The sequence below is a fragment of the Macrobrachium nipponense genome, chromosome 1 (genome assembly GCF_015104395.2).
Source record: "Macrobrachium nipponense isolate FS-2020 chromosome 1, ASM1510439v2, whole genome shotgun sequence".
Taxonomy (NCBI): domain Eukaryota; kingdom Metazoa; phylum Arthropoda; class Malacostraca; order Decapoda; family Palaemonidae; genus Macrobrachium; species Macrobrachium nipponense.
Genome location: NC_087200.1, coordinates 86,006,053 through 86,033,377, shown reverse-complemented (window position 1 = coordinate 86,033,377; position 27,325 = coordinate 86,006,053). Strand labels below are relative to the sequence as shown.

At 39.2% G+C, this 27,325-nt stretch overlaps 2 protein-coding genes across 4 annotated transcripts in view; one reads left to right on the top strand and one right to left on the bottom strand.

Moving 5' to 3' along the window:
- The window catches only part of LOC135219429 (small nuclear ribonucleoprotein Sm D3-like), a 134,346-nt gene that overhangs the window by 57,534 nt on the left and 49,487 nt on the right, over nt 1-27,325 (top strand). The gene's annotated exons all lie outside the window — the stretch shown is intronic.
- Nucleotides 8,165-25,978, bottom strand: LOC135219428 (small nuclear ribonucleoprotein Sm D3-like; the record flags this gene model as incomplete). The annotated part of the gene is given in 3 exon segments (XM_064256205.1): nt 8,165-8,650; nt 25,058-25,139; nt 25,871-25,978. Coding segments are annotated over 3 exon segments (261 nt in total), but the record flags the coding sequence as incomplete, so codon positions are not given.

Below are 27,325 nucleotides of genomic sequence, written 5' to 3'. Positions count from 1 at the left end.
GGACATAAGTTTTTATTCAAAAATTCACCATAAATCGAAATATTGTGCTATAGATTTCAAATTTGTTGCAAAACGAAGGTAAATGAATGTATATTAATATTACTAGAATGTAAGAGTTTAAGCTTACAAATGGTCGAGTCAAAGTTGACCAAAGGTTGATACTTTGGCACTTATTTATATGAAAATATTTCGAAACTGATAAAAGCTACAACTATGGGTTGTTTTTTTTGTATTCTACATAAAATTGCAAACATTTTCATATCTAAAACTTTATGTAACAGCTAATATAAAACGGTGCAAACATTACGACGATTGGACGAAAGAATTTATGATTTTTTCAGCAGTTACCATGCGGACATAGGAAATTTTTTCAGATTCACCATAAATCGACATATTGTGCTAGAGACTTCCAATTTGTTTCAAAATGAAGGTAAATGATTGAATATTACTAGAATGTAAGAGTTTTAGTTTGCAATTGTGTTGTTCGACCATTTCGGTCGAGTTAAAGTTGACCAAAGGTTGAAATTTTGGCACATCTTTATTTATATGAAAATATTTCAAAACTGATAAAAGCTATAACAATGGGTTGTTTTTTGTTGTATTCTACATGAAATTGCACACATTTTCATATATAAAACTTTATGTAACGGCTAATATAAAACGGTGCAAACATTACAACTATGACAAAAAAATTTCATAATTTCTTTGGAAGAGTTACCGCACGGATGTAAGGAAAAAGTTTTCTTTTCAAAAATTCACCATAAATCGAAATATTATTCTAGAGACTTCCAATTTGTTGCAAAATAAAGGTAAATGATTGAATATTACTAGAATGTAAGAGTTTCAGCTTACAATTGCGTTTTTTAACCATTTCACTCGAGTCAAAGTTGACCGAAGGTTGAAATTTTGGCACTTATTGGTATTTATATGAATATGTCAAAACTGATAAAAGCTACAACCATGGGTTGTTTTTAGTTGTATTCTACATGAAATTGCGCATATTTCCATATATAAAACTTTATGTAACGGCTAATATGAAACGGTGCAAACATTACGACAATCAGACGAAAAGATTTCTGATTTTTTCGGAAGTTACCACGTGGATGCAAGGAATTTTTTTTTTTTTTTTTTTCAAAAATTCACCATAAATCGAAATATTGTGCTAGACTTACAATTTGTTGCAAAATGAAGGTAAATGATTGGATATTACTAGAATATAAGAGTTTTAGCTAAAGTTGGCCAAAGGTCAAATTTTTTCTATTTATCGTGATTTATATGAAAATATTTCAAAACTGATAAAAGCTACAACAACGAGTTATTTTTTTTCGTATTCTATATGAAATTGCGCACAAATTCATATATAAAACTTTATGTAACAGCCAATATAAAATGGTGCAAACATTACGACAATCGGATGAAAATATTTCTGATTTTTTCGGCAGTTACCGCGTGGACGCAAGGAAATTTTTTTTTTTTTCAAAAATTCACCATAAATCGACATATTGTGCTACTTACAATTTGTTGCAAAATGAAGGTAAATGATAGAATATTACTAGAATGTAAGAGTTTTAGCTTGCAGTTGCGTTTTTTTACCATTTCGGTCGAGTCAAAGTTGACCGAAGGTTGAAATTTTGGCACTTATCGGTATTTATATGAAAATATTAAAAAACTGATAAAAGTTACAACCATGAGTTGTTTTTTTGTTGTACTCTAAATGAAATTGCGCACATTTTCATATATAAAACTTTAAGTAACGGCCAATATAAACCGGTGCAAACATTACAATTTGATAGAAAAACTTTCAGATTTTTTCGGCAGTTACCACGCGGACATAAGGAGTTTTTATTCAAAAATTCACCATAAATCGAAATAGTGTGCTATAGATTTCAAATTTGTTGCAAAACGAAGGTAAATGATTGAATATTACTAGAGTGTAAGAGTTTAAGCTTACAAATGGTCGAGTCAAAGTTGACCAAGGTTGATACTTTGGCACTTATATGAAAATATTTCGAAACTGATAAAAGCTACAACTATGGGTTGTTTTTTGTTGTATTCTACATAAAATTGCAAACATTTTCGTATCTAAAACTTTATGTAACGGCTAATATAAAACGGTGCACATTACGACGATTGGACGAAAGAATTTATGATTTTTTTAGCAGTTACCATGCGGACATAGGAAATTTTTTCAGATTCACCATAAATCGACATATTGTGCTAGAGACTTCCAATTTGTTTCAAAATGAAGGTAAATGATTGAATATTACTAGAATGTAAGAGTTTTAGTTTGCAATTGTGTTGTTCGACCATTTCGGTCGAGTTAAAGTTGACCGAAGGTTGAAATTTTGGCACATCTTTATTTATATGAAAATATTTCAAAACTGATAAAAGCTATAACAATGGGTTGTTTTTTTGTTGTATTCTACATGGAATTGCACACATTTTCATATATAAAACTTTATGTAACGGCTAATATAAAACAGTGCAAACATTACAACTATGACAAAAATATTTCATAATTTTTTTGGAAGAGTTACCGCACGGATGTAAGGAAAGTTTTCTTTTCAAAAATTCACCATAAATCGAAATATTGTTCTAGAGACTTTCAATTTGCTGCAAAATAAAGGTAAATGATTGAATATTACTAGAATGTAAGAGTTTCAGCTTACAATTGCGTTTTTTAACCATTTCACTCGAGTCAAAGTTGACCGAAGGTTGAAATTTTGGCACATTGGTATTTATATGAATATGTCAAAACTGATAAAAGCTACAACCATGGGTTGTTTTTAGTTGTATTCTACATGAAATTGCACATTTTCATATATAAATCTCTATGTAACGGCTAATATAAAATGGTACAAAAATTATGTCAAAGTGATGAAATAATTTCGGATGTGTCGCTGATGCTGTTTTGTTTACAAGCCTGGGTAATGCTTGTAAACAAAACAGCAGCTTGATCCGTGAACTCCCAGCATCCCTCAAGGTGCATGATTCAAAAGTTTTCACCAAGTAGGCCTATAACTATTTTTACGCAAATTTTTAAAAACTTTTCTGCGTCTGTTTCATACGTCAATTATGCACCTAACAGACAATTTTCGTCAACGTTTAATACGTCCAATAGGCGTTTAAGGGTTCATCTGGTTTTAAAGATTTGGAGCGCCTTGTGAATGGCTAGGAGGTCTAGGCCGTTGATGTGGAGCTCATGTTCCCATTCTGACCACACCCTCCCCCTCTTCTCTGACTGTAGGTGGGTTCCCCTGCCCTCCTTCGACAAGCCCGTGAATAGGAGCATCTCTGGAGGAACATCCGACAGCACGACTTTTATAGCCACCAACGCAGGGCTTCTATCCCTGGTTGAGAGGGGCTACCAGTTTCCATGGGTTCTTCTAGAACGAGGCCCATCGGTCCTTCAAATTACATTGGACGGGCCTCAGCTTCAGCCTGCCCTGAGGAACCAGTTTCTCCAGGGTGATGAGGTGGCCTATGAGTCTCTGCCACTCTCTCGCCAGGAGGGGACTTGCTACATCTCACAGATTGGATAAGCGTTCCTCCGATGGGAAAGCCCTGGCTCTTACAGTGTCCAGATCCATCCCCATGTACACCATCCTGGTGGTGGGCTCCAGGTGTGACTTCTTCCAGCTCAGGATGATGCCTAGATGACTGCAGAGGCTCAGCAATTCATCCCTCTGTTCCTTCAAGAGATCCCTTGAGGAGGAAAGGAGTAACCAATCGTCCAGGTATTGAAAAGGCACATCCCCTTCTTGTGGGCCCAGGCAGACATGAGGGACAACACCCTCGTGAAGACCTACGGTGCCATGGACATCGAAGCAGAGGGTCCTAAACTGGTACGACACTTCCTCCAACCTTATGCAGAGGTACTTCCTGCTGGAGGGGTGGACTTGGATCTGAAAGTATGCGTCCTCGAGATCCAGGGACAGCATGTAGTCCCCATCCTCAAGGCTGCCAGGACAGAGAATGGGATCTCCATCTTGAAACCCGTATTGAGGACATAGGTGTTTAGGATGGGCAGGTCGATGACTGGTCTCCACCCTCCTGAAGCCTTCACCACCAGAAAGAGGTGGCTGAAGAGCCCTAGGGAGTGAGCTGCAACTCGCTGAAGGGCTCCCTTCTCTAACAGACAGGACCTCCAGTTGAAGTGCCTCCCCAATACTGGGGATCTGGGGGCAGAATGCCCCAATTTCGGGTTCCCCCATCAGGGGAGGTTTCTCGTCTAGGAAGGGGATCCGGTAGCCGTCCCTGAGGACCTAGATAATCCAGGGATCAGCCCCGAAATCCTCCCATTCCCACCAATGTTCGAGAGGCAACCCCCCCCTCCCCCCCTTAGGTGTCAAGTCCGGTAGGCCTCGATTCCTACTTCCTTCTGGAGAAGAAGCTGCTGCCCTTACCTCTCCAAGAGGCCGAGGGTCTGGCTCTAAACAAGGAGGACTGAGTTCTCTAAGGGCCCCATCCTCCTGAGGTCGATTCCAACATACTTGAGGGGACCCAGCCCCAAGCCTGGACACTTGCCTTGGTTTCTGCAGCTCTCGACTATGCCGGAGAGCTGGTTGCCTGAAGGACGACAATGCCCTGTAAACAATGGAGAACTGGCTAGCCTTCCTCCAATGTTCCAGGGCCTTCTCCACCAGACAGTCAAGGAACAGGAACTCCTGACACCGGAGAATTCCTGAGGGCTTTCACCTCCCTGTCCAGAAAGCCCCTAGGGAGGCGGGCAAGAACGGCATCACGTCTTCTCAAGACCCAGTTGGTCCATTGGGTTAGCAATTGGGTGATCAGGAAGCCAAGAGACTTGCCGCCCCCACAGAACTAGCTCCTTGAAGGTGGCCAATTCACTCTCATCTTGCAGGTTGTGTTCCATTGCAAAACTGGCGACTGTGCCCGTCCAGTGGTTGAGCCATGACACAACATGGATGGAAGTCCACGCAGTGGACTCCATGGCCATGGCCTCCTGCTGAGAAAAGGAGATGGGGCCTGCTAAGACTTTACTCCTCGACCTGGAGCGAGGGCCGTGAGAGGATCTTCCACCGACTTTGGAGCCAGGGACATACTTCCAGGGCGTACAACCTCCTCTGTCTGGGCTCTCGGGGAATTCTTGGATCCCACTACAACCTCCTCAACCTGCGCCAGAGCCTTGGCAGAGTGCGGCACCTGGGGAGGCGATAAGGACGGCTTCGCCTGTACCTGCCCCCGAAGAGTCAGTCCACAGCTAAGGCCTTCCTGGAGTCAGAGGTAGCGGAGGGCTCCGTCAACCCTTTCTTAGCTTGGATCACACCGAGCACCCTACAGAACCTCCAGGGGACTATTTAGACTAGTCAGTGCAAAGACATCCTCATTGAAGTCTTCAAAAGACGTGGAGGGACCCGCGACCGGCTGCGGCAACGGGGTAGGGGAGGGCTCCCCGTGTCGGGCGGGAGTGGAGGTCCCGAACAGGAGAGCCTGGTAGGGTCGAGAGGGGGCCACTGGGGCCACCGGAAATGGCACAGGATCCACCGGAGTCATAAGGGGACAAACCCGAGGGGGAGTGGGGCACCCCTCGCGAGGAGACCCCGCAGGAGCGGTGTGCTCGGGAACCTACCTCTGAGACTGGAGGGACGGAGTGGTGGCACAAATGGCACAAGCCTTCCTGGAGGCCGCTGCTCCTGCTCCGACGGGGAGATCTGGACCGATGATCTGGGGAGGAGGAATAAGACCGTCCTCGACTCCTCCCATAACGCCTGCTCTTGGAGCAACATCACCTCCTACACAAGGACCTGTCCTCCAAAGAGATATCTTTTCTCTCATCACTCCTGCGGTGGCTCCTGTCCCGGGTTAGCATGGACCGCCGTCCTGGTAAGGGAGAAGAAGGGCCCCAGAACGGGAACACCACCTCCCGCAGGGGAAACCTACCTGGGGTACAAGGAGTCCCTGACCACAGCCTGGGGGGACCCCTGGAAGACTCCATCGGCTCACGCCGTTTACCTGGAAGCTCCCCTACCTCTGGAGAGGTGGCTGGGATAGCAGAGGAGGATGAGGACAGACCCAAGGGGACTCTGGATGGACCACGTGTGGTGCTCCGCTCAGGAGCAGAGCACTCCACAGCAGGTGGCAGATCCTTGCAACCAGGGCATCCATAGATGGGGCACCCCCAGACCACCACACGTCCAACACTGGTAAAATGTCTATGTATAAGTATTTTTTGCATTTCCTATGTAATAAGCATTAAGTATCAACAGTAGTAAAATGGAATCATTATTCATTAGCCTAATTTGTTTCACTGAACGTTGTGTTGTATTAGTACAGGCAGTCCCAGGGTTAAGATGGATTCAGCCTACGACGTTCCGAGGTTAAGGTGCTTTTCAATTATATTAATCGGAAATTATTTCCAGGGTTACGACACCTACAACGTTGATCTGGCACAAGAAATATGACACCAACAATGCAAAATAATCAATATTTGAAAGTTTTTTTTATGAAAACTGTAATAAGAAAGCAGCTTTTTTTTTTTTTTTTTTTTTTTTTTTTTTTTTTTTTTTTAAGGATTTTTGACAATATTCAGGCTAACAAAGATTTTAGGCTTACGACGCGACGCGTCTCAAGAAAGGAACCCCCTTCGTAACCCGGGGACTGCCTGTACTTATCATTTGCGTAGTAACAACTAGCTAAGGTAACAACTTGTAAAGTTATTTTTACTTTATCCATGTCTCATTTAAACCTCATATACTTCATACAATGCAAGCAACAAAATTTAACAATATTGGACATTCATATTCTTCTATGAAAAATGTATCTTACCTTACCATACCACTGTACTTTACTTTTTTCCCAAACCTGAGTGCACAAGAATGGTATGAATAAAAAAGGGCATCCATCCATGAAACATCGGCCAATATAGAACTTCATTTGATTTGTATTAATGTTGTAAAGTATCTTTAGTATGCTTAATTTTTATCAGATGTTTGATTCATATAGCTTAACTTGTAGACAGTGCAATGATAACCTAGCTTTTGGCCTAACATACCATAAAGTTGGAACATTGCTGTAAAATATTTTCAACACATTTAACAATTCCCATATGGGCAGTACAGCTGCATAAGGAAAAAAATACCTAGGGTAGCCGGAGTCATTCATGACTGAATAAAATGAATGAATGAATGAAATTTTGGTCATGTGCCACTACACTGGGGCAGAGGAGGCCATTTAGCAAGTATGATTGCTTAAATTTGTTGTTTGCTAAAATGATGATTACAATGTAATACAGGCAGTTTCCGGTTATCGGCAATCCGGTTTTATGGGGCCTGTCTAGTGGCATAAAATCGGGGATTTATGGTGCCATAACGGGCCAAGTTCCAGTTATTGGCGCCACAAGCACCATTATGGTGCCAAAAATTGTATAGTTTCAGTTAATGGCAGTTTTCGCTTATCAGTACACCCCCAGGAATGGAAGCCCCCCCCCTCCCCCGATAACCAGGGACTGCCCGTAATGTAATAGTATATCTTTAACAGGCTTAAAATTACAGCATAAGTTACACAATTGTTTGTAAATATCTATAAATATTTGGAATGTATGACCCTTTAAGAGAGACTCAGTGATTTTTCAAATGGTTATACAGTTAGACGTTTTAAAAATTGAGTACTGTATCAATGTGGTGTCAAACCTCCCTGGAAATCAAAGGATTTCTTTTGTTGTGATAATAGCATGTTATTAAGTTGGGTACAAGTTTGAGATAGCATGGAATACAATAGTTATATAAACAGTAGACGTATATAAATTATTAATACAAATTGGTTACAGTTCGTTTTGTCAACAGAGCAATAATGCACTACTTGAAGCATTACTTATGACATCAATTTTAAATTTATATCTGAATTTACATCTACTCGTACCTAAGACATGCTGTTTGGCTCAACTATGACTAGTTCCCAAGCAGTTTTTATAAAATTACTTGTTACGCCTGATGGTCCTGGTGAGCCATCAAAGTTTGCAACTTTACTATCGTTCATCCTCTCAGCAAAGCTCCATTTAATTTAATGTAATTTTGTTGTAATCTTACGAACTGTAAACTTTCAAATTTCTAATACACAGAATCAGAGATTAATGTTAATTAAGAGAAAATATTTGTTGTAAGGCTGTCAGGATTTCCCTTACTTAGGATCAATAAATGAAAACTCAAAACATTTTTGTACATTTTCAGAAAATAGTTACACTTAAAAATACAACACTTAAATCAACTGGCATTCAGGTATAAATTCCATATAAACTAACATCTGATACATCTTCCTGGAATGAAGCACTTCCTATCCATTTAAAATATTGACCACTAATTGTTTATTCCTAACACAGAAAATAAATCAAGATTGAAGCTAACTTATTTTTGAAACTAGTATCATACCTAAGAAGGAACATACTTGGAAAATATAAAACACAATAACCTAGGTGGGATTTCCTTAAGAAATTATAAAAAGTCCAACCACACCCCTAATGTCCAAATGCCTGCAACTAGAGATTATTCCGAACATTACACAGGTTTGAACTGGAGAGCAGGACACTTAAAATTTCAAAGGACCTCAACATCTGCAAACCCTTAACGCCTCATAGGTCCACTGGGACCCCAGTTACGTCCCCCTCTTCCACCTCTTCCTCGACCTCTTGCAGCTGTTGATATAAAAGAGAAAAAATGGGAGTTAGTTGTACATAATTATTATGACTGTTAATGGAAGCCATGTTCTTTTGATATTACAACATTGGAAGCAAATTTGTACAATACATAAAACTTACAGTATATTAACTTATCATTGAGAAGGCAAGGGATATTTGAATGGAAGTAGTCTTTTTAGTCAGTATACTAGAATTAATTTAGTATTATAGTAAAGTCACTTAACCCTCTTACGCAGACTGGACGTATTTTACGTCGACATTTTTTGTCTCTTGTGTGCCAACTGGACGTATTTTATGTCGACTTACAAAAGTTTTTTTTTAAATTAGCGGAAAAATACTTATAGGCCTACCAGCCGAAAACTTTTGAATCACGCGCCTTGGGAGATGCTGGGAGTTCACGGATCAAGGTGTTGTTTTGTTTACAATCGTTAAGCAGGCGCGCAAGCGCGAATTTCTTTCTTGCCACACTAAAAAGAATCAGTGACACATCTCGGAAATTATTTCGTCACTTTGACATAATTTTTGTACCATTGTAAATTAGCCGTTACATGAAGTATTATACATGAAAATGTGCGCATTTTTCTGTAGAATACAACAATAAAATACTCATGATTGAAGCTTTTATCAGTTTTGAGATATTTTCATATAAATAACGACAATTGCCAAAATTTCAACCTTCGGTCAACTTTGACTCTACCGAAATGGTCGAAAAACGCAATTGTGCTAAAACTCTTATATTTTAGTAATATTCAATCATTTACCTTAATTTTGCAACTAATTGGAAGTCTCTAGCACAATATTTTGATTTATGGTGAATTTATGAAAAATCTTTTTCCTTACGTCCGCGCGGTAACTCTTCCGAAAAAAATCATACATGCGATTGTGGTAATGTTTGCACCATTTTAAAATTAGCCGTTATATAAAGTTTTATATATGAAAATGTGCGCAATTTCATGTAGAATACAACTAAAAACAACCCATGGTTGTAGCTTTTATCAGTTTTGAGATATTTTCACATAAATAACGATAATTGCCAAAATTTCAACCTTCGGTCAACTTTGACTCTACCGAAATGGTCGAAAAACGCAATTGTAAGCTAAAACGCTTATATTCTAGTAATATTCAAGCATTTACCTTCATTTTGCAACAAATTTGAAGTCTCTAGCACAATATTTCGATTTATGGTGAATTTATGAAAAAAAAATAATTTCTTTACGTACGCGCGGTAACTCTTCCGAAAAAATCATACGTGCGATTGTGGTAATGTTTGCACCATTTTAAATTAGCCGTTACATAAAGTTTTATATATGAAAATGTGCGCAATTTCATGTAGAATACAACAAAAAATAATTGAAGGTTGTAGCTTTTCTCATTTTTGAAATATTTGCATATAAATCACGATAAATAGAAAAAAAACCACGTTCAGTCAACTTTGACTCTACCAAAAGTCGAAAAACGCAATTGTAAGCTAAAACTCTTACAGTCTAGTAATATTCAGTCATTTATCTTCATCTTGAAACAAATTCGAAGTCTCTAGCAAAATATTTAGATTTATGGTGAATTTAAAAAAAAAATCTCCGAAATGCGTACGTCCCATTCTCGGAATATTTGCTCCGTTTCATATTAGGCATTTCATAGTTTTATATATGAAAATGTGCGCAATTTCATGTAAAATAAAACTAAAAATATTTGAAGGTTGTAGCTTTTCTTATTTCCGAAATTGCATATAAAAAATATATATATAAAAAAAATTCGACATTCGGTCAACTTTAACTCGTCAGATATGGTCAAAAACTGCAATTGTAAGCTAATACTCTTACAGTATAGTAATATTCAATCATTTGTCTTCATTTTGAAAGAAATTGGAAGTCTCTAGGACAATATTTAGATTTATGGTGAATTTTTGAAAAAAATATTTGTTTACGTCCGCACGTTACGAATTCATGCATTATTTTGTGATAATATTTTCTCTTGTTGCTTTTATCGTTTTACAATGTGTTGTATACCAAAATGATCGCAATTTAGTGTACATTACAACGAAAACAAAAGTAACTTGTTAACTTTAACCGTTTTGCGCACAGCGCGATTTGAATACAATTATATATGAAATTTCGTTTTTGCGCTATCATATATCGCATTATTTATATATGATGATAATTTTTTTCATTTCTGATGGTTGAATACTAAACTTCAGGCAATGACAAAAAAAAAGGAGCCAAAAATGAACTCTCAATCTTGAAAACTAAGCGCGCTGTGATTTTTTGAAAAAAATATTTTTTCCGCTTCCGCGCTCACTCCGAAACCCCTCCGGCATACGGGAGACAATTTTTTATTTACCGCTCTGGCGTAAGAGGGTTAAAAAGACATTGTATCAAAACTACTTTCTTAATACTAATTTTATGGCTTGTTTAAAATTAAAATTGAAAATGGAACAAGGTAAATTAAGAAACTTAATTCAACCAACTGAAACCAGAAAATGTAATGAATACATAGCACAAGTAGAAAAAATGTACCTAGGGTCATAGGGACAGAAAAGTACTTTCAGTCCAAACAACATGACACACACAGATAAGGATGCAAATGCAAGAAACAGATTGGAGAAAATTCTTTGAATGGTCAAAAATAAATCTAAGAATGTTAATCACCAGGACCATGAGGATTAGCAAGCCATTTACTAAAAGTAACCATAAGATAAGTCATTAATGAGCTCATTGTATTTCATGAAAAAAAGAAAGAAAGTGTAAGTGACTAACAATCCAGTAAAAAGTAGGACAAGCCATAAAAGTATTAAAGAGAATGGTGGAAAAGTTCCCTTCAAAGTCTAGTAGTAAATCTAAAACAGGGGGTCTTCAAAAGTAGAAACTATATGTGCCATGCAAGAGGATGTGCTTGAACAACAAGTAAAAGATCAGAGGAAAATGCGAAATACAGATCTGACTGAAACCATGAGAAAAGCACCTGCTGTAATATGAAGTATTACTGAAGAGAGTAATATGTATGAAAAGAGGTAATGTCTAAAAAATGGGTAAACCTAGGGGCCAAAAATACACTGCAAACACCTTGTAGTATGTCTACAGTGTCCCATGTAAGGTACACTGATGGCACTACATCCCATTCATTAAAATCCAAAAAGATACAAATGTGATCTGGAAGCATAAATTAACTGATATATTATCTAACATTATTCCAATATATGCCAAAACTATTTAAGATGCCATAAATTAAAGTGACCCTTAAAAAACTGGATCTTTCTTAGATGCTGATATTGAAATTAATGACTTTCTAACTGGAAAAAAATATCAATTAGTATTTTTCTTAACATACAACCCTGAGGTCTACATATGGGATTAACTTTTAGCAAGCAGAAAATCCAGCCATTAAACTTTTGCAAGGCGGTTATGGTAATAGCTACCGATGGTAGCGGCGGAAGCACCGCCCACCTAGTCGGTGTGCATTCAATTCTAAACTGTTTACCTTTTAGCCCAGGTAAGAGAATGAGGGGTGGTAAGAAATAGGGCCCTTTATGTAAAGCCCTCATGTTTATATGTTAGGGAAAATACAATTTTCATGTTCCTACATAAATACAAACCCTTGTTCTTTACATATGGGAGACTTACTTTTGAAGGGAAGATTCTGAGTAAATCTCTGAAATGACTGGTAGTTTGGCCTACCTGGGTACTCTCTTCCTTGTCATGAAAGAGCAATGGAAGGAGACCATACCTCTGATCTATTGACAGAGGGATGTTCAATTGTCATAGTTCCAGGACTTTTGAATTAAATGAATGGAATATCCATGATTCAAAAAGGTTTGAATGAACCCACAGTGTTGGAGACTATAAAGCAAAGTATAACCCACTGGTTTGCTCAGTCAGTCCCTCTCTCCCCTTACTAGAGATATGGGTACGTGATAGCTCATTCAATGTCCTCTGCCCACTGGAAGAGGAGAGGCCAGTCCCATACACACTTTCTCCTTGCAGCCGCACACATTAGGCGAGATGCAAACTGTCCCTCATGAGTTGGGTGAACTACATGACTTGAGTACTATCCACCATAGGATCCAAGGAAAAGGAGTAAAAGGACATGGCAACGTCCCAAGGTAAGAGATGAATGTGATCTGCACGACTCGACCAACAGGCTCTTCCTGAATGTGATGGACAGACTGATGACCCTGGCCTCGAAAAATCTGGCCCAAAATGTACTGATGTCCACCAGGAAGTTGTGGGGTATGCTTGTTTGATCATCTCACTAGTTAGAAAAATGACACATTTTAATCAATTTTATTTTTCATAGCTAACAAACCTTCGGTCTTAACAATAGGATAATCTTTGCCCCGCAGCTGGAAACCTGTTAAAACAATCAAAGATTGTATAGCAAGAAATCTGAGAGATCTGGCAAATCCTGCGCGTACGTAGTGGGAGCCGGTCAGCGACCAAGCATTGCATTCCGTGGTGAGATAGTCTTTCTTCAACCGCTTTGGAGAGTAGACGCTCACACTTTTGCTCTCCTTCCAAGCTGGTTGATTTGTGCCCATGTTTCTTTCCTTTTTTTTTTTCAGTGTGTTTGGATTTCATAATGGAGTCCTCCGAGTCTTCACGGCCTCGTCAACGCATGTTCCCAGGGGTTTGGGGATTCCTGTGTTCTATGGTTTTTAGCTGCTAAGAACACAGATCCACGTACAGCTTGCAGTAGGTGCCGAGCTAATTATTGTACTATTACTAATCCATGCCCGAAATGCTGTGCCTGGCCTAAGTCGCAGTGGAGGGTGTTTTACAAGAAGAGGGCACATCACAGTTTCTACTCTTCCTACTTGGGAGGGTTTTACTTCTCGTCTGGATGATTTGGCTTCTCCCTCTACTGGGAGCACTCGGCCTGCTGCAAATATATCAAATGTATCCCTGTCGCCTTCCAGTTCTTTCATAGATTCGTTGTTGGAAGGATCAGGTGTTGTACAGGATGATGTTATGTTCAATGTAGCCCCTCTCTCTCTCAAGTTCTAATACTCTTTCTGAGAGGGAGGAGGCTACGCCTTCTAACTCCTTTGTTTCAGATGCTGAATCAACCAAGATGGCGGCTGTTTGGGCGTCGCTTGGCCTACAGGATTCTCCCTCCTTGGATGGCCTAGTGTCCCATTTCTTGGAGATGTGTGCCCCTCCAGCCCCTATAGCAGCCCAGCCCAAGAAGAGTCTACTTAAGACTCAGAGGTCTGGAAAAACTAAGCCCTATTAATAATAATAGTAACCTAAACAGTCCCGCCTCCCCCAGGCCTCATTTACGTTGGATCTCGTGTGCTGCCACCTTGCGGGGCACCTTTGCCAACGTCGACGCTTTCTGGTTCGCCCCTTATCACTCCTCCAGTAAGGCCATTGACCAGTGCTGGCCTTAAGAGATGCTATGATGTCGCTTCCAGTGTCTTCTCGGCATATGACATCATGTGCAGTGGCTTCTCGTCCTCCTCTCGTTATGAAGTCATCCCTTCTGGTGCGACGTAACTGTCTTTTCTCACTGAGCCATTAGAGGCGTTGTTTCAAGCCATGTTCAAGAGGCTGGACTCGTGTGTGTGTGTGTTTTTTTTATTATATATATATATATATATATATATATATATATATATAGATATAGTATATACTATTATATAGAGAGAGAAAAGTTTTCTGCTGTTGCTGTGAAGAAGTTGTAAAGTGATTCTTCCTCTCCTCCAGCCAGCAGGATACCTCATGGGATGGGGGGGGGGGGGGGGGGGGGGGGGGGGGGGGGGGGGGGGGGGGGGGGGGGGGGGGGGGGGGGGGGTTCACTCCCGCTCCCTCATCATCCCTGCCTCTTCCTCAAGTCACGAGTTGGAGGATTAAGGACTTTGTGGCTTTGTCTTCTGAGAGCGAGAGGAGTGCTTGGCATCTACTTTCACGGCCATGTCTTTCCCTTGCGTGTTCATATTCGTGAGGTTGGAAGTGAGGCTCGTGGAAGGAATGCATATCCGACTTCTATAAACAGTCGTGTCTCTCCTGTACATGTGGGTAATGCATTGTTGGTGGTATCCAAGGTGCTACACCCTCTTCCCCTGTTCCTGTGCCAGTTTATCGACATCAGGATAAGGCGCCACTCAAGAGGTCGAAGGTGTCTCCTGCTACTTCCAAGGATTCTTCGCTCAGTAAGGCTGTGGTTGATGGTCGTGAACGTGATAATTCCCTGGTCTGCAGACTTATTTCTTGTTCTCCTATTAGAGACAGGAGCCAGTCTCCTTCAGGTAGTTCTCTTCAGCGTCGTTCATTGTCACAGGAATGTGCTCGGTTGTCTTCTCATGGACGTGTACTCAATTCATCACACGCCCACATACGTGATTCATCCCATGAATGCATATGTGGTTCGTCCTGTGAAAGTGTACGTGGTTCGTCGCATGAGCCTGTAGGGAGTTCGAGACGTGACCATGCATGGATTCCGTTGTGTGTCAGTGAACCCTAGATCTCAGGATTTTCAGGGTTTAGGGCCTCCATTCCAGTCAATAAGGAACAGGATGTTAAGACTTCCTAGGGAAGCTTCCCCAATTGTGCCACACAAGGATGAGGATACACTGCCAAACCTTTGCCAGAGGAGGGAGAGGCTGATCTCATTCATGAGTTCAACAATCTTGAGTGTCGGTCACATTCTCAGTCTTCTATGACCCCTAGCTAGGCAGGATTCCAGGCCTTTGTTTGAGCTTCCCTTGTCAGGTCACGCTCAGTCCACCTTGCAACATCTCAACGACCTGGTGTCAGACCGAAGATGGCTCTCTGCGATCCAATAGATCTTCCAAGTTTCTCCCCCCTCCACTCGTGCAGAACAGGAAATACTACTCCACTAATGTGGGACACCCTCGAAGCTATCGAACAAGTCATTGGCATTGGGCTGAAAATCTATTGTTTATGGAGGCAACATAACCATTATACTGCCATTAGAACCACAAAACCATACAAGTGGAATGATCAATCTCACTGATCACCTTTGAAACATGTAGAATGACAAAGGTGGGAGCTTCCAGATGTAAATGGATACCAAAGATATCTTGCTTTGTTCAAGCGTAGCATACTGCCACCCTGGTCTACCTTTCCAAGAATGAAAAATCTCTGGAGGACAGTGTAACCACGGCACTACCTTGGTGTCGTTACTATCGAAGGAGTGCCTATGTAGACACTGAGACTCCTGAAACTGTCTAAGATCCACATAACATTCTCTCCCTCTCTAGTTGTGGATCAACTGGTATTTCCAGCAGGAGCAGCTATTGCTTACATCTCCCACTCCCCACATGGGAAGTGTAACTACATCAAGTCAAAAGTTAAGCTTATATCTTTGCACGATTAAGTGTGATCGACATATATATATATATATAAAAAAAATAAAAAAAAAATAAAAAAAACACACTTAGCTAACCTATTAGGAATGTGTCTGTATTCAACTGTTTCCCACAAGGTAGCATTGGAATGTTTAAGTTCTTGTCAGAATTCTTCATGACCACCCACTAAGATGTGGGGGTGGGTTTTCACTTTAACAATAGGTCAAGTATCCGAATAATTATTTTCATCATTTAGAATGAATCTTACCGGTCAGTTACCTGACTACTGAATTGAATGAAGATAGTCGGTTGGAGAAAAACTTTTCAGACAAGCAAACTAAAAGCTTTATAACAAGGGGAAAGAGCTTTCTAAACATTCCTGCCTGTTGTATAACCCTTACTGGTAAGTACTGTTGCCAGACGTTGGAACCACATCACAATGCAAGACCCTTGTAGCAAGACTTGTCAGAAGATCCTTACAGGGAAAAGGGCACATCTCGTAGAGTACTAGCAACTCCAAAACTAAAAAAAACTATTACCTTCAAAATGAAGACATGCTCCTATACACCAGTGATATCTTCATGTTCCCAAATTTCAATGATGGGATTACCTAACAAGTGACGATATGAGAGAAAGCAAAGTTACTATCATATTTGGTTCAGGAGAAAGAGGCCTCACCTCATGGATGGGACTAAGGGTTTCAAGTACAGTGGTACCTCGACTTACGAAAGGCTCAACTTCCGAAAAACTCGAGATACGAAAGCAAATACAAAAAATTTTACGGCTCTACATACAAAAACTGCTCAAGTTACGAAAGGTTGTTGCTGTAAAGTCCCAAGATTCATCCGGACCACCGAGAACAATTTTTTAAAACTAGCGCCCTGCCAACTGAGTAAACTCGCCACCATCCTCCCGCTCTCCTATTGGTTCCTGATGCTAGTCACCCCATAAGATCCTGCTCTCCTATTGGTCTGCATCTACCCCTGTGCTTTATGTATTCTATTGGTAAAAGGATGCTGAACTTATTCATGCACTTTAAAAAAAAAAAAAAGATAGAATAAAGAATAGAAATGAATGGTTATTACACTGTTTGGTAGTTTCAGTAGTTGAAGAGAGATAATGAAAATTTATGGCTTACTGTGCACTACGAAAAGTGATTGCTTGGCGATCGTTCAGTACTCGTAAGTGCTGGATGTAAACAGAAGTTTGGAAGCTTTTTTTGGTTTGATTGTTTATTATAGTTAATGGTTACTTAATAATTATTTGAAATGAGTACATGCAATACATTTAATAAAAAAAATTGTGAATTAGATATCATAAAATATAAAATAAATCAGACTGCTATCATCGAAGCCAACAAAAACGCATTTTTTAGAATTCTTCTTCTGTTTTAATATTATGTTACGTATATGTTTCATTATAGCTGCCAGTAACTCGGTATCTCCATTAGGTTAAGACAGAATAAAGAATAGAAATGACTGGTTATTAACCCTCTTACGCCGATTGGACGTATTAAACGTAGAGTCAAAATGTCTCCCACCTTATGTTTGTAGCCATTGGACGTACCATACGTCGACTCAAAAAAAGTTTTTTTTTAAAATTTGCGGAAAAATACTTATAGGCCTACCAGCCGAAAACTTTTGAATCACGCGCCTTGGGGGATGCTGGGAGATCACGGATCAAGGCCTTGTTTTGTTTTGAAGCGTGACCCAAGTGCGCATGCGCGGAATCCTTCCTTCTCGCTCCAGCCAGCATCATCGTAGCATCATCCGACAGCGATCTTTTGCCGCAATCGTGTTTGACTGAGCTTGTGCGAGACTTTGAACATTTGTGTTGGTACAGAACGTTCATAGAGATGTCTGACCGTCGTATGACACGCGAAAGGCGCGTTTTACCCGTCGGAAGGGATCGTGTTAGAAGAGTTTTGGACTTGGATGCTGGCGAAGGACCCAGCACCCAACCTGACCTCGCTCCTCAACGCCGTTCTGTGCGACCACGTGTCGATGAAAGTGCTTCGAATGTGTCTCATTTTGCCGTTAGTAACCCCAAGGAAACAAGGAAACATCGTGCCATTCTTAGGGGCATTCGTAGGAATTTGGGAGGGCTCAAACCAAGAGACATTGATGATTATTTATCGGAGCTCGATCGAGAGCATTTGGCAAGTCCTCATTTTGATGGCGGTTGGTCATCCAGTGACGAGGACATTACTCCCGATCATAGTGATGACGAGGATTATTTGCCCCCAATGTCCGTTCGAGGGTCACATCCCGAAAGTGAACTAGAATTTAGTAGTTATAGTGCTTATGAGGGGGAATCTGAGGAGGGGGAGGACGATGATTTAGGATCAAGTTTTGGTTGGCGATGATGATAACAGAAAAGCGAAGGCTTGAGTGAGGGAGATGGGCCAGTGAGGGGGGTTCGTGTGGGAAATCGGCCCGCGCGCAAGCTGCATGCAGGGGCACGTAGAAGGTCGGATAGTGTGCTAGCCTAGGGTCGTCCGAGAGCGACGATGGTGACAGAGGACCCCACACCACCTACCATGCATCCATTTACGGCAAATCCTGGGCTCACCGTACCTGTTCCCCTGACTGCTCTGGGTTTTGTTCAGCTTTTCCTTACGCGGGAATTGCTGGAGTACCTGGTAGCAGAGACGGTGGACTACGCCAGGTATTGCCGTGATGAACTACGCACGACATTATCTTATCACTGGCGAGGCTGCGACCTCCCTGGAACATGGCGCATTTTTTGGGGCTCCACGTTTTTTGGGATTGATTCCTGCTGCCGACGTCAGGATGTATTGGAGGCGTAATTTTCTTTTATGTACGCCCTATGTGCCCGGCATTATGCCCGTGATACTTTCCTGGCGTTGGACAGATATTTTAAACGCCTTCAACCGAAGGGCCATACCCCGGAATAACTCTGATCGCCTCATTTTAGTGCGCCCACCCGTGTTGGAATATATTTGTGAACGCTGTAAAAACTCTCGTGATTCCTGGAAAGAACCTTTCTTTAGATGAGGGGATGATGCCTTACAAAGGGACGTCTAAGCATCAAAGTGTATAACCCCAAGAAGCCGAAGAAAATATGGCGTGAAATTTTTTTTTTTTATTACCGAGGCCAACACTGGCTACGTCGTGGACTTTTCGGTGTATTCCGGGGTCTTCTCCACGATGCGTTGACACTGTTTTCGAGCTTGTGGATCGTTTCCGTAACCAGGGGATACACCTGTTTATGGATAATTATTATAACTCGTATCCCTGGCCCAGGAACTGTATGATGCAGGTGTTCACGTCAGTGGTACCCTTCGTTGGTGCGTGGGGCCCCGAATTCCCTCAAGAGGTACGCTAGCCATCAGCAACATCTGGCAAGAGGAGAGACACAGTGGCGGCGGAAGGGAGCTGTCTTCGTCATCTGTTGGAAGGGTGTCCGACTCGTCCCCATGATTTACGACGAGCCATGAAACCTGTCCAAGAAGGAGATCGTGCAGCGGAAAGAAGAACGCCGTCGACAGGGCCGAGTGTGTATGAGCAGTTTCGTGTTGAGCGCCCTACCGTCATTGGGCACTATAAATAGGCACAGTGGGAGGAGTTGATCTCTTTGATCAACTCATCCAATATTATCCCTTCGCCAGGAGAACCAGGAGATGGACCCAAAAGCTCCTGAAATACATTCTGCAGTTGGCCCTCCAAAATGCCTACGTACTCTACTGTGGGTACTACGGTCCGATCTACGGGAGGATGAAGCCACTTTACAGTTCCTCGAGGCAGCCCGGGGAAGCCCTCATCAAACTTTGATCCCAATGAGTGGCCTTCCATGTCTGCCCCCCTGCCCCGAGCTGTAGATCTACCCATAGAGGAAAGGGCAGACCTTTGGGGTGCCAACTTCGGTCATCCTTCTGCCGCCGCCCCCTGCTGCCGACGCCCCTGCTGCCGCCAGCCCCTGCTGCTGACGCCCCCAAACCCGCGCCCCTTCTCGTCGGGTGTAGTGGACCCTCCGTGTCGGCTGAATGCCAGGGGATCAACACACTGGATCTCCTAGAAGGGCGTCAGGCAGAAACGGTGCCGGGTGTACCATATGAATGGCAGAAGGAGAGACACCCTTTGGTTTTTCTGTCGCAACTGCAAGATAGCTCTATGCAGGTTCGGGGGAGTGTGACCGCAAATACCACAGTGTGGTCTTGTATTGGAGTGCGACTCAGCGGCGGTCAAGGGAGGGGCGCACGGAACCGCGCCCTATCCCAGCGGCCGTAAGGGCGCGCGTCTCCCTCCTCCACCTGTACCTCGTCATTGTCGAGAGGAAAAAAATGCAAGACTCTTCAATGGAGGAGGGAGAAAATAAGAATAGAACGAAGAGTCAGGATTAGGAGTGAGTATTCTGCATTTGTTTTATATTTATTTTTTTATTTATTTTCAAGTTTTTATATCTCAGTATCTATGCATGAATACGATATTTCATTGTATGCAAAAAGAAAAGTGTCACCTGCATTCCTTTTATTTATGTATTCGTACCAGAATCGGAAAATGTAATAAAATAAAGAAACACATACATACATATATATATATATATATATATATATATATATTATATATATATATATATCTATTTTTTTTTATATGTGGTATTTTTGTTTTTGGGTAAGCAAAATACATAACAGTCTAGTAATCTTCATTTATTTATCTTAATTTTGAAACAAATTTGAAGTCTCTAGAACAATATTGTGATTTATGGTGAATTTTTGAAAAAAATATCTTTCTTCCCTCCGCGCACGCGCTTCGCGGCCGAAAATCTCCGAAATGCGTAGATCGTATTATTCCTAATATTTGCTCCTTTTCATATTAGCCGTTTTATAAGTTTTATATATCAAAATGTGCAAATTCATGAAGAATACAACAAAAAATAATTAAAGGTTGTAGCTTTTCTCATATCTGAAATATCTGCATATAAATTACGATAATTGGAAAAAAATACTACGTACGGTCAACTTTGACGCAATTGAAATGGTCAAAAAACGTAATTGTAAGCTAAATCTCTTACGGCGTAGTAATATTCATTTATTTATCTTCACTTTGAAACAAATTTGAAGTCTCTAGAACAATATTGTGATTTATGGTGAATTTTTGAAAAAAATATCTTTCTTCCCTCCGCGCGCCGTTTCGCGGCCGAAAATCTCCGAAATGCGTAGATCGCATTATCCTAATATTTTCTCCTTTTCATATTATCCGTTTTAAAGAGTTTTATATATCAAAATGTGCGCAAATTCATGAAGAATACAACAAAAAAATAATTAAAGGTTGTAGCTTTTCTCATTTCTGAAATATCTGCATATAAATTACGATAATTGGAAAAAAAAACTACGTACGGTCAAATTTGACGCAATTGAAATGGTCGAAAAACGAATTGTAAGCTAAATCTCTTACGACCTAGTAATATTCATTTATTTATCTTCATTTTGAAACAATTTGAAGTCTCTAGAACAACATTGTGATTTATGGTGAATTTTTGAAAAAAAATATCTTTCTTCCCTCCGCGCGCGTTTCGCGGCCGAAAAAAATCTCCGAAAGGCGTAGATCGCATTATCCTAATATTTGCTCCTTTTCATATTAGCCGTTTTATACAGTTTCATATATCAAAATGTGCGTAAATTCATGAAGAATACAACAAAAAATAATTAAAGGTTGTAGCTTTTCTCATTTCTGAAATATCTGCATATAAATTACGATAATTGGAAAAAATACTACGTACGGTCAACTTTGACGCAATTGAAATGGTCGAAAAACGTAATTGTAAGCTAAATCTCTTACGGCGTAGTAATATTCATTTATTTATCTTCACTTTGAAACAAATTTGAAGTCTCTAGAACAATATTGTGATTTATGGTGAATTTTTGAAAAAAATATCTTTCTTCCCTCCGCGCGCCGTTTCGCGGCCGAAAATCTCCGAAATGCGTAGATCGCATTATCCTAATATTTTCTCCTTTTCATATTAGCCGTTTTATAGAGTTTTATATATCAAAATGTGCGCAAATTCATGAAGAATACAACAAAAAATAATTAAAGGTTGTAGCTTTTCTCATTTCTGAAATATCTGCATATAAATTACGATAATTGGAAAAAAAACTACGTACGGTCAAATTTGAACGCAATGAAATGGTCGAAAAACGTAATTGTAAGCTATCTCTTACGGCCTAGTAATATTCATTTATTTATCTTCATTTTGAAACAAATTTGAAGTCTCTAGAACAATATTGTGATTTATGGTGAATTTTTGAAAAAAATATCTTTCTTCCCTCCGCGCGCCGTTTCGCGGCCGAAAATCTCCGAAAGGCGTAGATCGCATTATCCTAATATTTGCTCCTTTTCATATTAGCCGTTTTATACAGTTTCATATATCAAAATGTGCGTAAATTCATGAAGAATACAACAAAAAAATAATTAAAGGTTGTAGCTTTTCTCATTTCTGAAATATCTGCATATAAATTACGATAATTGGAAAAAATACTACGTACGGTCAACTTTGACGCAATTGAACATGGTCAAAAAAACGTAATTGTAAGCTAAATCTCTTACGGCGTAGTAATATTCATTTATTTTTCTTCATTTTGAAACAAATATGAAGTCTCTAGAACAATATTGTGATTTATGGTGAATTTCTGAAAAAAATATCTTCTTCCCTTCCGCGCGCCGCTTCGCGGCCGAAAATCTCCGAAATGCGTAGATCGCATTATCCTAATATTTTCTCCTTTTCATATTAGCCGTTTTATACAGTTTCATATATCAAAATGTGCGCAAATTCATGAAGAATACAACAAAAAATAATTAAAGGTTGTAGCTTTTCTCATTTCTGAAATATCTGCATATAAATTACGATAATTGGAAAAAAACTACGTACAGTCAAATTTGACGCAATTGAAATGGTCGAAAAACGTAATTGTAAGCTAAATCTCTTACGGCCTAGTAATATTCATTTATTTATCTTCATTTTGAAACAAATTTGAAGTCTCTAGAACAATATTGTGATTTATGGTGAATTTCTGAAAAAAAATATCTTTCTTCCCCCGTCCGCGCGCGTTTCGCGGCCGAAATCTCCGAAAGGCGTAGATCGCATTATCCTAATATTTGCTCCTTTTCATATTAGCCGTTTTATACAGTTTCATATATCAAAATGTGCGTAAATTCATGAAGAATACAACAAAAATAATTAAAGGTTGTAGCTTTTCTCATTTCTGAAATATCTGCATATAAATTACGATAATTGGAAAAAATACTACGTACGGTCAACTTTGACGCAATTGAAATGGTCAAAAAACGTAATTGTAAGCTAAATCTCTTACGGCGTAGTAATATTCATTTATTTATCTTCATTTTGAAACAAATTTGAAGTCTCTAGAACAATATTGTGATTTATGGTGAATTTCTGAAAAAAATATCTTTCTTCCTTCCGCGCGCCGCTTCGCGGCCGAAAATCTCTGAAATGCGTAGATCGCATTATCCTAATATTTGCTCCTTTTCATATTAGCCGTTTTATACAGTTTCATATATCAATGTGCGCAAATTCATGAAAAATACAACAAAAAATAATTAAAGGTTGTAGCTGTTTCCATTTCCGAAATATGTGCATATAAAAAAAAATATATATAAAAATTTCGACATTCGGTCAACTTGTAACTCGTCCGAAATGGTCAAAATCTGCAATTTTAATCTAAAACTCTTGCAGTATCATAATATTCAATCATTTGTCTTAATTTTGAAACAAATTGGAAGTCTCTAGAACAATATTGTGATTTACGGTGAATTTTTGAAAAAAATATTTTTTTGCGTCTGCGCGTTACGAATTCGTACATCATTTTGTGATAATATTTTTCCGGTGTTGCTTTTATTGTTTTACAATGTATTATATATCAAAATGATCGCAATTTAGTGTACAATACAACGCAAAAAAAGTAAACTGGTTAGCTTGACCGTTTTCTGCACAGCGTGATTTGAATACAATTATGTATGAATTTTTTTTTTCGCTACCATATATCGCATTATTTACATATGATAATGATATTATTTTTCATTCTGATGGTTGCATTCTAAACTCAGGCAATGACAAAAAAAGGAGCCAAAAATGAACTCTTAATCTTCAAAAGTACGCGCGCTGTAATTTTTTGAAAAAATTATTTTTTCCACTTCCGCGCTCACTCCAAACCGGGCCCGGCATACGGGAGACGTTTTGATTTTTAGGGCTCCGGCGTAAGAGGGTTATACTGTTTGGTAGTTTCATTAGTTGAAGAGAGATACTAATGAAAATTTATGGCTTACTGTGTCCTAGGAAAAGTGATTGCTTGGCGTTCATTCGGTACTCGTAAGAGCTGAATGTAAACAAACGATTGGAAGTTTTTTTTTTTTTTTGTGTGATTATAGTTAATGATTAATTAACAATTATTTGAAATGAGTACATACTGATTATTTATACATTTTATTGGCATATTCTAAGCTTTTAGCTTCTTAGGTTTAGATGTCAGAATCATAGACTAGGCTACAGTAGCAACCACTAACATAGGCTAGGCTTATTGCTAAGGGACATATGCTAAAGTCCTAATATATGCAGTAAAAATGGGGTTGAACATTACATGCAGTTGAATATTACTCAAGTATGTACAGTATTTTGCCTTTTTGGAGTCATATTTCTTCTGTCGGATCAGCGTTGTAACCCTACAACATGTGTTGTAGGCCTGGAAATATTATTTACTGGGGTGTTTTTGTAGGGCTTGGAACGGATTAGGCATTTTACATGTAAAATGCGGTTCCAGATACGAAAAACTCATGATACGAAGGCCGCCTTGGAACAGATTAATTTCGTATCTCGAGGTACCACTGTATCTCATCTCAATTTGAATGTTTCATAAATAATTTGAAACAAAAACAGATACACATCTCCATCAAGCTGTACTGATAACCTTCTTTAAAGAAAATAAAAAGATGAACTCAAGAGTACAGATGCCATAGGCTTATCTGGGAAGGGCTTCAACTTCTACATCTTTACTCCAAGGGAAGGAGAGAGAGAAAAGAAAAAGCTTGAGGAAAAATTACCAAAACAGAAACAATAAATTTACATACCCTGCGCTCGTAATATAGCAGACTTTCCACTACCTGCTGCTCCACCCTTTTTACCAGTCATATTTTTGAACATTGGAGCATTCTAGAAAAAGACAGAAAGTATTAAGTTTTTACATAATGTATTTAGGAAAAACATCAAAATATAATTTTCAAAGTATTCTTAATGAATATAAAGCAAAAACTATAGTTTAAATCTGACTGTAAGTGATGAACAGGTATAAATCTGTTAGTCCCAAATCACTGGAAAGAAGTACCAAGGGTACATGTGTATTAAGAAGAAGAGGTAATTGTCTTTTGCAAAACAGAACACTATAACTTGTGCATAATAAATTAATATAATTGTCTCATGTATGCAGTTGGTGGGGCAAAGCATCAATCGCCCACTAAAATATTAATAACAATCAAGTATTGTGCATGTTTTAAACCCAACTATATGCCTGCCCAGGCAAGTCTAAGGCAAGACCAATTACTCAGGTACAACACTTTTCCTTTTCCAATGCATACACCAATCAGTTTGGCATATTCTCTACACAAACATGCACTTTCTACACACCCCAAAATACTACAACACTCAATTTCAATTTTTTCCCATCACTATCAAAATTCATAGCATGTGATCTGTATGTCAGAATGAGCCAGCCCAACTCACTCTAGCACATCCCAACCAAGACAAAAGTGGGAGAGTGAATGATGGGTCAAGCTTGACAAGACATAGGAAAGGAAGAAAAAAATGTGTGTGAGAGAGAGAGAGAGAGAGAGAGAGAGAGAGAGAGAGAGAGAGAGAGAGAGAGAGAGAGAGAGAGCACGGATTACCTTCAACATGTCTGGCAGGATCAAAAATCTGATTTTTGAGCCTCTGATGAAGACATTCTCCAAACGTGCTGTCTGGCCATTACGGTAAGTGACAGTGCATGACTCCATCTGAAAAAATTAAATTATTCATAAGCAATCATTAGTCAATGGTTCAACTGACATATTGGACTAGAGGGCTCCACCTGAAGTTTATTATTTTATCTCTAAAACAAGTGCCTATTTAAATGAAATTCAGCTTATACTGCCTTCTCTACTTTTCAAATCTGCAACCCACCAATGGCAATTCAACCAGCCAGGACTTCTGCAACCTTAAACCCATTCCCATGATACTTTGATACTTACACCTGTACTTTTTAGTTTATTCATTCTCACTAAAGTATCTAGGTAAAGAATCCAGCAAATAAATAAACAATAACACCAGTATATTTTTCCATGACCTTTGGATACTTGTAGCAACATCTACCAGTGGATGAGAATGTAAGATAAATAAAGGATTGAAAGCAATTGTTTTTAACAACACTGCCCTTAAAGAATGACTCCTTTCAAATGATCATTACTGTATACCACAAATTTGATCATGGTTTAATTTGTTATAAGGTTCATTATTAACCATGATGGATTTTAGAGATCTGCCAATTTACATATTGACTGGTTCCAGCTGGTAACCTAAAGACTATCTTACATGTATACTTACCTCAAGTGACTCTGAACTTATTAAATATTACTTCAGCCACTACTATAAAATTACTGTCAGACAGAATTATATAATTTAAAAAGATTATAAATTCAGGTTGGTTTGCCATCAAATGCCCATGAATTGAATACTGTATGTATATAGAATGACTAGTTATAAGGTTAGCCAGAAAAAAGTACCAAGAACTAATTTCTACTTTATCACCAACTCTCCAGAACACTGCACCCAGAAAATGTTACACTCTTCCAGTATAAAATTCACATCAAAAGGTAAAATAAATTAGAATACTCTCATACAAGGAACTAAGCTTCAACATATTTACCAGTTTTCCTCTCTGCTCTCTTACCCAACCCCACAGTTTAATGAGAATGACATTTAATATCTTTCAATCATCTATATATATATCATATATATATATATATATATATATATATATATAATATATATATATATATATATATATATATTATATAATATATATATATATATATATATATATATATGTATATATATATATATGTATATATATGTATATATATATATATATATATATATATATATCAATTCAATCATATCTATCTATCTATCTATCTATCTTATATATATAGGCGGTCCCCGGGTTACGATGGGGGGTTCCGTTCTTAAGACACGTCGTAACCCGAAAATCGTCGTAAGCCGGAACGACGTTCTTGAAAACATGTCCACAGGGAAAATTTCACTACTAATTTGCAATTTTTCTTAGGGCCGTATCTCTAAAATTA